Source organism: Triticum dicoccoides, chromosome 2A (assembly GCF_002162155.2).
Source record: "Triticum dicoccoides isolate Atlit2015 ecotype Zavitan chromosome 2A, WEW_v2.0, whole genome shotgun sequence".
Classification (NCBI taxonomy): Eukaryota; Viridiplantae; Streptophyta; class Magnoliopsida; order Poales; family Poaceae; genus Triticum; species Triticum dicoccoides.
In genome coordinates this window covers 574,002,446-574,014,008 of record NC_041382.1, presented here as the reverse complement: position 1 = coordinate 574,014,008, position 11,563 = coordinate 574,002,446, and the positions used below count along the sequence as shown (strand labels likewise).

Below are 11,563 nucleotides of genomic sequence, written 5' to 3'. Positions count from 1 at the left end.
GAGCACGGACAAAAGATATCCTAGATTGGAGAAGATGAATGAGATTGTTTCATCGCCCACATGCATCTCACTGGGGTAAATTGATCAGCTTCTCTTTTAGAGGACAAAGTACAAGGTTGTCTGTTATCTATCTCAATACGAAGGAAGATGATATGACCAACTTAATGAAGCCCTCTATACCCAAAGAATTAGGCTGAGCAAGGAGGAATCAGACAACCTCTAGTACATACTTTCGCCACGTGAATACTTAGTGTAGTAATTTGAAAAATATTCTACTTTCGCCACCCAAAGAATTAGGCTGAGCAAGGAGGAATCGGGATGCCATTCTTGACCCGCCTGACAAGAACAAATGTTAAGTGTCATGTCATGGTATGTTACTTAGTGTAGTAATTTGAAAAATATTCTACTTTAAAAATATTTTTGTACTTTTCTTTATTTTTGTTTTTTGTTTTCCTTTTTTGCTTTATTTTTATACTTTTCTGTATACTTTAAAAATATAGGGTTATGCTATTCTAGGCGTGAGTGTAGAATAATTTATTCTACACCCCCAGTAATTCTATGTACATAATCTAGTAAAACACTGAATAAAATATAATAATTCTGAAAAAATACTATCCAAGTTTTAAATTTAGTACATTGTCAAAAAAATCACTATATTTTGTATGCTATGTTACTATATTTTGTATAGAACATTACTAAGGGTGTTAAATAAACTATTCTATACTCATGCTTAGTTTAAATAAGATTTTGAAGAAAAAATGTTGAACAAGTATCTAAAAATTGTTGAATAAGTTTTTAAAAATTTGAACAAGAATTTGAAATTTTTTGAACAGATATTTGAAAATGTTGAATAAGTATTAAAAATTTCAAACAAGTATTTAAAAATGTTGAACAATTATTAAAAAATGTTGAATGAATATATGAAAAATGTTGAAATAGTATTTTAAAATGTTGAACAAGTATTTAAAAAATGTTGAAATAAGTGTTAAAAAATGTTGAACAGAGTATTTAAAAATGTTGAATAACTATTAAAAATGTTGAACAAGTATTTAAAAAATATTGAAAAAGCATTCGGGCAATGTTGAATGTGTGTACAAAAAATGTGGATCACTTATTAAATAAAATATTTTTGACATATACGAAAATGTATAGTGAAAACGAAAACAAGCATAAGGAAAAAATGGAGAAGAAGAAGGAAGAAAACGAAACAAAACATGGAGTAGAAAAAATAAAGCCAAACAAAAAAGTAAAGAAGAAAAGAAAACAAATAAAAACGTAGAAAAACCTTAAAAGACAAAAAGAACCCCATGAAAAACTATGGAAAACCCGGCTTCGTTCACCTCAAGTAGAAAACACGCTAACAACTTATCGCGTGGAAAGACATGGGCGCATTGGCTCTCCTAATTTCCCCTTCCCTTTTTCATATGGGCGATAAATAGTACTATTCGCACGGCCTGGCCTCCAGCTGATGGCTCTACCAGTGAGAACTTGTGTAGCAATGCGTCAGAAACGCTCACGTCGGAAAAATGCGACCGACATAAACCTTCAACATAACATGCGTGCTCATTCTCTTTCATATTTGTTTTCTACCTTTTGCTTCCATTTTTATTTCCTATTCTTTTAAGAAAAATAAAATTATGTTCTAACAAATATATTTTTTCCCGAACATTTTTTTAGATATTTAGGTAAAAACAGGAATATTCTAACATTTTTATAATTTGTAATTTCCGAAATGTTATACAATCAAATTTGGTACATTTGGTACATTTTAAAATAATGTTCTCATAATTTAGAAAATGTTCAACAGGTGTTTAATTTTTTTTATCATGCATTTTTTTAAACCGTGTATTTAAAAAGGTAATGTAATAAAACAGTGTCAGCATGTATTAAAAACGTTCAGTATTTATTCCAAAAACAATTGTCATTTATTGTACAATGTTCCACGTATTTAAAACAAAAATTCACCATGTATTTTAGAGAAAATCTTTGCCATGTATTTAAAAATGTTCATTGTGCACAAATGTTTATCATGTATTCGAATAATGTTCAACAATTATTTAAAAAATGTTCAATGTTCATCTGAAAAATGGTAAGAGTATCTAAAAAATGGTCAACATATCTGCAAAATGGTCGACATGTTTTTTTAAATAGAAAAAATAAACAAAAAAGAAGAAGAAAACAAATTAAATGGAAAAGGATATACATAATAAGGAAAACAGGACATAGAAAGCCGATGGAGCAAAATACAAAATTTCTTAATAAGAAAAAAACCCTGACGAAAGCTGTCGATAATGGGGTGAAAGTTTCCCAAAAGGGGATGGGCCAGCCCTGATAGAGGCGCATGTGGGCTCATCTTTTAGAAAATATTTTGAAAAATGCGCACACTTTTTTGAAAAAATGCGAACATTTGAAAAATTGTTATGAAACATCTTTTTCTTGTATGTCTTCACTTCCTAGTTAAAAATTTGATCATTTCTGCTTTTTGTCATGTTGGAAAGCCAGTGATAGAAGTGATGCCAACCGTGACCTTTGTGGGAAACACGAGGGTTGCCGCATTCTTCTCATACAGAGGCCCCATCTCCACATTTCATTTATTACTACAGGTATATATATAGATAATACGATGTGAAAAATAAATAAGTGTGGTAGTATGCACCCTACTTTATTATTTATATATATATAGGGGAAAATGCATCCTACTACCGGGTGTAGCTACTATCCATTTCTCATATACTATCATGTGGTAGTATGTACTCTACTTTATTATTTTTAGTATGTTCATATACTATATTTAAGATACTCCAAAGTGAGTTATATGAAAAAATTGCAAGTGAGTTCATGATTTTTATTGTATTTGTGAAATACATACATATTTTTACGCGAAATAGAGTATTCACAAAATATGTAGTAATGAATTAGTGAATATAGTAACGAGAGTCCGCGCAGTTGATTTTTACGATGCCACGATCATGCCAATTTTTGCACATGTAGTAATGAATGAGTGAATATAGTAACGAGAGTCAAGGAACATAGTAATGAAAGGATATTCATTAACGGGGACCAATGCAAATATAATAAACCTGTTACTAGATGGATCACGTATGCTTACTAGTTCCTAGTGTTGACTATAACTCACACACTTTTAATATATTACCATGTGTTCACTTCATTTTACAATTGTACAAACTAGGTGTGTTGCACAACAGCCGTAATAGATTTAGTTATATTACCATATATAGAATATTGTTTACCATTGCTAATTAGTGGACCAGCCATAACAAAATTAGTTCTATTACCATATATGAGATATCTATATCTATATCTATATCTATACCCCTCTCTCTCTCTCTCTATATATATATATATATACATACGAAATATGTATTTGGCACCCCTGTGCCCGATTGCAAAACTGCCACACCACTTGGTGTCCCTTCGATCGGCATCGCAGCATGATTCACTTTTTTCGGTTCTTCCACTCCTTCCCCGCACTCGTCCTCTCCAAGCTCGCCGCCTCCGACCACGTCTCCTCCGCCGCCTCCGCCCTCTCCGAGTCGCTCGCCTCGGGGGCCCTTCGCGCCTTCTCCTCCCACCGGGCCGCCCGGGGCCCGGATCCTCCCTCCCCGCCGCTGCACGACCGGATCTTGGACCGCCTCCTCTCCCCCGACGGCGCCGGGTTCGCCTCCGCCGTCCTCGGGAGCTTCGCCAGGAACCTCGTGCTCTCCTGCCGTGATCCCGAGGCCTGGCCCCGCGCCCCTGGCCAGCCGGACTGGCTCGCCGCGCTGTGCAGCGACAGGGGCAAGGAGGCCGCCGCGGAGCTCGTCCGGGTGTTCGTCAGCACCGCCGTCGCCGCCTACCTCGACAGGACCGCGGCCGTGCGCACCTCCGACCAGGTGCTCGCAGGCGTCACTGACCCCAAGCACGAGGCCAAGCTCAAGGACCTGCTCGTGTCCGTCTGCAACGGCGCCGTCGAGACGTTTGTTAGGACCTCACGGCAGGTCACAAAGGAGGCCTCCATTTCTCGAGCTGAAGCAGCAGTGGTGCAAGAGGTCTGCAATTCAGGTCCTAACTGTGTAATGGAGAGAGTATCGACCACATTGGCCATGCCAAGCAACCGGAGGTTTGTGCTGGATGTCACGGGCAGGGTCACCGCAGAGATGGTCCGGTCATTCCTCGAGTTCTCGACTCAGCGGGTGTCCGTTGGTGCACGAAAGAGCATTGTCGTTGCCCGTGACGAAATCACCGAAAGGGGTCTCGTCGCCGTCAAGTACCTGAGCGCCAAGTCCATGGCCATCTTCACCTTATGCCTCACAATGTGCATGCACATTTCGGTTGGAATGAGGTTCCCGTTGCCGGCCTAGGCATAGCCTGGTGTGGACTTCAAGGTGACATTGTTCCAGTTATCCTGATTGTAGTTGGAAAGTAAAGTATGTAGATTGCAAATTGATCGTTTGCTACTGCTAGCCTTTTTCTGTGCTGTTGACTAGTATTTGGAAGCAGAAATCTGTTGGATTTGTAGTTGTTGGTTTGTTGTTTGTGATAGTCTGATAGGGAGTATATAGGCCACGAATGGATAATTTTGCAACTTTAGTGTAAGGTTTCATATGTATTATGGTGTTGTATCCTAGTGTCTTCGCCGTCTTTTCTGAAGGAAGTAGGTGTTAGTATCTTATTGATACTGACTAGTGATGTTCTTCAGCATCAGCTCTCTGTGTGTGGATAAGCTATTTCAGGCAACAATAGCAGGAAACTTGTCCACTTATGTTTTCTATTCCCTTTTTACCATGATTTGTGGAAAAGCAAATATGAATTGATCAGAGATTTGTGCCTGGATATACCCCTGATAAATAGCACGGTACTGTACCCCCCTCCCATGATATTTTTATGTGTAAATAGCATGAAAACATATGCACTGCGATAACTAAACACCATGATAAGTTTTTGACCCGTGTGTGTGTGGGGGGGAAGGGGGGTTTGTTGAAACATACCCCTGATAAATTTTGTGTAAATAGCATAATATTTTAAGCACTGCGGGCTTGGTAAGTTACCTAGAATCACCATGATAACTTTTTGTCCCAGGGAAAAGTTGTTCAAAACATCCCCGATAATTTTTGTGTGAACAACATGATAATATAAGCACCGCGTAACCGATAACTTACAATATAAACATGATGGTAACTTTTTACCAAAGGAAAATAAGTTGTTAAAAACATACACTCGCCTCATCGGGCCTCTTAGATGAACACAACACATGGTGTGCCACTGAAAAGCCACATAATATTTAGTATCATGAGGGGCACACGTGCTCGTGGGTTGGCCCGAAAAATGGCCCACTTTGACCCGCTATAGGCGTGATAAGTTATGCAAAAACATCGTGGTAATTTTTGACCCACGAAAAAAGTTACCGAAACAAACCCAGGTTTTTAGGTATAAGTATCATGATAGTATACGAACTATAGACCCGGTAACTCATGTACAATCCCCCATGGCAACTTTGACCAGGGGCGAGGTTGATGTACACATACCCTGATAACTTATGTGTAAGTACCACGGTATTTTACACATCGAAGACCTTATAACTTGTGTACAGAACACAATGATAACTTTGAAAGGGGTGTGGTTGTTGAAACATAGTACCTGGTAAGTTCTATGTAAATAGCACGGTAACTTACGGATCACAGGTCTGATAACTGGCATGCAAATACCATGGTAACTTTGTCCTGAGGGGAAATCGTGGTAATTTTCTGTACTTTTTGTAGTAATAAAATTGTAAAAAAATGGGGTCAAAACGATTAGTTTCTTTAGTTTGAGCAACAATTACCTAAGGGTGAGTTGGTTGTGGTGGCGTGCTTTGGTGCCAAGGAGGTGTGGGACATGCGCAATATTTGTTTTATCATGTGGTAGACGTGAAGAAGTGGCAGTTTTCTCGGGGATGGGCGCGCGAGATGTGCAGAAGAAGCAGGTTTCTCGGGCGAGCTTGCGGGGTCGTTCGGAAGAAGGCGGGGTCAAAGGAAGGAGATCGTCTGGTACTTTAAAGTTAAAAAAATAGAGGTGTGGCAGTTTTGCTTATATGGCACACATGTGCCAAATATCACAGTCCATATACATATATATATACATACATATATATATATATATACCTCTCTCTCTATTTATATATATATATATATATATATATATATATATATATATATATATATATATCTGTATCTATATCTATATCTATATCTAAATTTTTATGCCTTTGTTTGCTAAAAAAGAAATTTTCGTACATGGGCCGCGCGCACTGGCCCAGCAAAACCAGCCCCACTTATTTGTCCGCCCGTGCAGCTGGAAAAACACTATTTCCAGCACAAGGCGACAAATAGTCCAGTTTCACATAGGACAACCAATATTGGGCTGGCCTATTTTCCTTTGTTTCTGTGTTTTATTTATATTATTATTATTGACCTATCTCGTTTTCCCTTTCAATTTTATTTTTATTTTATCATTTATTTCGTAAATAAGAAAATTTCAAAAAAGTTCAGAATTAAAAAACAATTTTTTGAAAATGTTCAGAATTCCAATTTTGTTGCTATTTTGTAAAATATTCGAACATGCAAAAAATTTCCCATTTTTGCAAAAAAATATTTTTCAAAATTGTTCAAGATGTATAAAAAGTAAATGGCATTTCAAAAAATGCATCAATTTAAAATTTTTGTTGCTTTAGTTGAATTTTCACAACAAAAATGTTGTTCGTGTGTAAAAGATACACATTTATAAAAATCTTATGAAACACATGTTCCTATTTTAAAAAATGTTCACAAATTGAAATAATGTTCATGTTTTTTTGTCAGAGTTTCGCACAGGACAACCAATAGTGGCTGGCCCATTTTTTTGTTTCTGTGTTTTACTTCTATTTTTGTTCTCCTTTCCCTATCTCTTTCTTCCCTTCCAAGTTTATTTTTCTTTTCGAATTTATTTCTTAAGTTAAAAATTCTCAAAAGAAATTGGACTTAAGAAACACAATTTTTTGAAAATGTTAAGAATTCCAAAATTTTGTTGCTATTTCAAAAAATATTCGGAACATGCATAAAAATCCCCATTTTTTGAAAAACAATTGTCGTTTTTAACAATTGTTCGAGATTTATTAAATGAAAATGGCATTTAAAAAATGCTCCAAATTCAGAAAATATTCCTTTTTAGTGTAATTTGCACAATAAAAATAACTCTTTGTATAAAAGATACACATTTTCTAAAAATCTTATTAATTTTCACAAAGTGTTCCCGTTTTTAAAATCTTAAAAATGTTCCCGTTTTTAATAAGTGTTCAGAAAGTCAAATACTGTTAATATTATTATAAAAAAGTTGGTATTTTCATAAAATGTTTGTGAATTTAAAAAGATGTTCCCTTTCATATTTTTTCGTATTTTTTTAAAGTGTACATAATTTAAAAAAAACTGTTCCGGGTTAAAAAAAATATTCATATCTCCTAGAATATTTAGAAACTTCATACCTTAAAATCCCCTCGATCGAAAGGATTGAAAGAAAAAGTAGATTGAATAACTCATGGGCCTTATCTGACGTACGCTGACGTAACAAAACTCTTAAATGTCCTCGATTAATGAATGGAAAAATAGCGGATTGATTCTTTCACACACGGTGAAACCGAGAAGCTAAACGTTTTTTTTTCGTGTGCACATAAGATTTTGCTTGCACATATAATTGTCACTAACTTTAAATGCATACTATTTTATCTCCCGTTATAACGCACGGGTATATGTGCTAGTTGATTACTATTGCTAATTAGTGGGTCACAGTGCGGTGCATGCAATGCATTACTACATTTGCTTGTTGTTTTACTGTCATAGACGGTTACAACTACGGGGCGGAGATCAGATGTGTGGGTTCGGTAACAGGAATTTAATCCATTACTATATGTCGTACTGGCTTTTACCTTCGTTTGCTAAACCGTAGGGGATGTGGGATGAGGGGCGTTGTGTGGTCCAATTACCGACCGGAGCGCACGATTAGAAGTGCGCTCCCGCACATTTTAGCGCCACCATATATCGCACTTCTAATTAGCGTACGCTCCGGCCACAAACACGTGAGCGCCACCTGTCTAAGCCAACCATCCCGATTGCATCGGTACTTCGGTAGTTACAACGTAATTAAGAGAGCAAATATAGTAATGAAACTGAACTCTTACGAGATTTTTTTTTTGAGAGAACGTCGGCATTTATTGATTAAGCAAACAAGTTACAAAGAGTCTCCTGGATACAATCCGGAGCAGAATGAAAAATACATAGACTCGAAGAGTTCAAACTAGATCTAGCTAATACATGAGCTAAAACATTGCGATGCGGACGAACATGCTTGAAAGTCACACACGAAAGAGCTGCAGTTGTCATCTTAATATCAGCAACAATTGATCCCACAAAGGAGCGGTCACGGGATGAAGAATTCAGCCTTTGCACTACAGAAAGGCAGTCCGAGTGAAAGATCACATCAGTGTAGTTCTCATCTCGAACCAACCTCGCCGCCCGTCGAAGAGCCCAAGCCTCCGCCACTTCAGGATCAGTAACACTATTCAGAAGTTCAGAAGCAGCAGCTATGCATTGACCGGAGTGGTCCAGAACCACCACACCAGCGCAAGATTTACCCAGCTCCCGTGAAACAGCAGCGTCCGAAGAAACCAACAGCGTACCTGGCGGCGGCGGAGACCACATAGAGCTGGAAGCAGGGGTCTCACGCCTAGTTGCAGAGGTAGGCTTGTACAGGTGCTGGAAGATCATTTCCAAGTAAGCACGTGCCCTTGCAGCCGTGCGTTGGGGATGAGGAGCTTCAGGTTCATTCCTAGCAGAGTTGCGTGCCTCCCATATATGCCAAAAGATGACAGTCATTATAGTAGCATCACGCTCGGATCCGCGCGAGAGAAAATCAAACAACCACTGCTTCGGCGACGCAAAGGAAGATCGAGACAGCTTGATCCCCATGGACCCTTTCAGAACATCCCAAACTGCTCGAGCGTGTGCACAGAACAGCAGTGCATGTTCAACACTCTCCTGCCGGCCGCAGAAACAACAGTCGGTCCGCGTCGGAACCTGGCGTCGAAGCATTTGCTCACCCGAAGGCAAGCAGTTGTGAGCAAATCACCACAGCACGATCTTCATTTTGTTTGGAGCCTTGACTTTTCACAACTCCTTCCACAATCTCTCCTCTGAGTGCCACTCGGAGTGTTGGCCCTTACCATTGCAGCTGCGGGCTGTCAGGAAGCCAGACGTCCTCGCCATGTTGTAGGCAGACTTAACAGAGTACTCGCCCAGTTTGGTAAATGGCCAGCGAGCAAAATCAGAGCCGCCAATGCTGTAGGTTGGAACTTGGAGGATTTTGTTGGCCACATCATCCGAGAAGAAGGCCCTCACTGACTCCTCATTCCAAGTCCCACTTTCCTCATCAAGCAAACAGTGGACTTTGGCTGAAGCAGGTATGGGGTAAAGAGGGCGGAGAAGTGCAGGAGGGATGGAGGGGATCCAATAGTCAGTCAAAATGTGAGTACTCCTTCCATCCCCAATACCCCACTAAATCCCCATCTTCAGAAGATCACGACCATGCAGAATCGCACGCCATGTCGCTGAGGCTGTACGAGGAGCCGAAGCGTTCCAGAAATCACCATTTGGAAAATACCTCCCCTTCAAAACCCGCGCACAGAGCGAAAGAGGCGCAGTAAGAAGTCTTCACCCTTGCTTCCCAAGCATCGCCTGATTGAACAACCCCATGTCGCGGAAACCCATGCCCCCAAGGGACTTAGGTGTCGAGAGCCAATCCCATGAACGCCAGTGAATTTTCTTTTTCCCATCTTCTCATCCCCACCATTAATCGGCCACAATCTGGCGGAACTTTTCACACGTAGCTACTGGAAGCCAAAAACAACTGGCGATGAAGGTCGGAATAGCTTGTGTTTTTGACTTTAGCAAAGTTTCAGTTGCTGCTCTAGACATAGGCCGATCAGACCAGCCGTGAATATTTTGCCAAGCTCTGTCAGGTAGGAACTTTAAAGTGCACGTCGGCGATCTCCCAACCTCGGTGGGCATACCAAGGTAGGAATCCTGAAAAGCCTCGTTGTCGATGCCCAACTGCGATTTAACTCTGTTCTTAACATTAACCGGGCAGTGCCTCCCAAAGAAAACCGATGATTTCTCCTTGTTGATCAATTGGCCCGACCCAGCGCAGTATAAACTAAGGACTGCCTCCAATGAATCCACACTCTGAGAATCGCTCTTAGCAAAGAAGATGCTATCGTCTGCAAATAGGAGGTGTGAGATAGGTGGGCCTTGACGACCATTACGAATCCCATGTAGCGCACCACAACTCTCCCTTTGAAAAAGCAGACAGGACAATCCTTGTGTGCATAAGAGGAATAGGTATGGACTGATTGGATCCCCTTGTCGAATACCTCGGGATGGAACCACAGGATCAGTGAGCTCCCCATTTACCCTGACCGCGTATCGAACATTGGTCACACATATCATCACTGCCTCAATCCAAGCAGGAGCAAAACCCAACTTGCTTAAACATCGGTGGAGATAGCTCCATTCAACCCGATCGTAAGCCTTCATCATGTCAACCTTCAACGCAAAGAACGGCTTCTTCACCCTCTGTTGTCGGATGGTATGCAAGCACTCATATGCAATCAAGGCGTTGTCAGTAATCAATCTCCCAGGAACGAAAGCACTCTGACAATCTGAAACCACCACGGGCAGGATCCCTTTCAGACGATTTGCCAAAACCTTGGAGGCGATCTTATAGAGCACGTTGCACAGGCTAATAGGACGGAAATTCTTCAGGTGCTTCGGTCGTGTCGTCTTCAGAATCAGCACAATAACAAAATCACAGAAGCCTTCAGGAATGGGCCGCCCTTCCAAAAAGCCACGAACAGCCTGACAAATATCCTCGCCAAGGAAATTCCAATGGGTTTGGTAAAAGAGAGCAGGAAAACCATCAGGGCCCGGGGCCTTAGTGGGCCCCATTTGGAACAAAGCAGCACGGATTTCATCATTCAAATATGGCCTGCACAGCTCCTCATTCATCTCGTTAGTGACTTTGTTAGTGATAGCCTGAATAACCTCGTCCTCAGCAGGGCACTGTTCTGATGTGAAGAGCTTGTCATAAAACACCTGGACCATTCCCTTGATCTCCCCTTGGGTGTTGCACACTGAACCATCTTCGCGGGTCAGTGAGTGAATTCTGTTTGTCCTCCTTCTTGTCATCGCCCGAGCGTGGAAGAACTCAGTGTTCCTATCACCCGCCTTAAGCCAGTCAACCCTAGAGCGTTGGCGCTCCATGATCTCCTCCCTTTCGAACAGCTCACACAGCCGCTCCTCAATAGAACGTTCCTCGGAGAGAGAGGAAGGAGAAGGAGGCGCAGCCCTAATGGTGGCCAGCCGACGTTCCAACCTCCCAATATTTTTGCGGATACATCCAAAAGCCTCCTTGCTCCAAGAACGAAGAGAGCCCGCAACGTGCTTCAGAGTATCCCATTTTGATTGCAACGACAAGCTGCCATTCCTACCAGCAGACCAGG

At 40.6% G+C, this 11,563-nt stretch overlaps 1 protein-coding gene across 1 annotated transcript; it reads left to right on the top strand.

Annotated features, from left to right (window-relative positions):
- The first annotated feature begins 3,452 nt into the window (after positions 1-3,452).
- LOC119357962 (protein PHLOEM PROTEIN 2-LIKE A10-like) lies at positions 3,453-4,650 on the top strand. Its single transcript, XM_037624713.1, has one exon. The coding sequence runs from the start codon at positions 3,453-3,455 to the stop codon at positions 4,359-4,361; it is 909 nt and encodes a 302-aa protein (XP_037480610.1). The 3' UTR covers positions 4,362-4,650.
- The last annotated feature ends 6,913 nt before the right edge of the window (positions 4,651-11,563 follow it).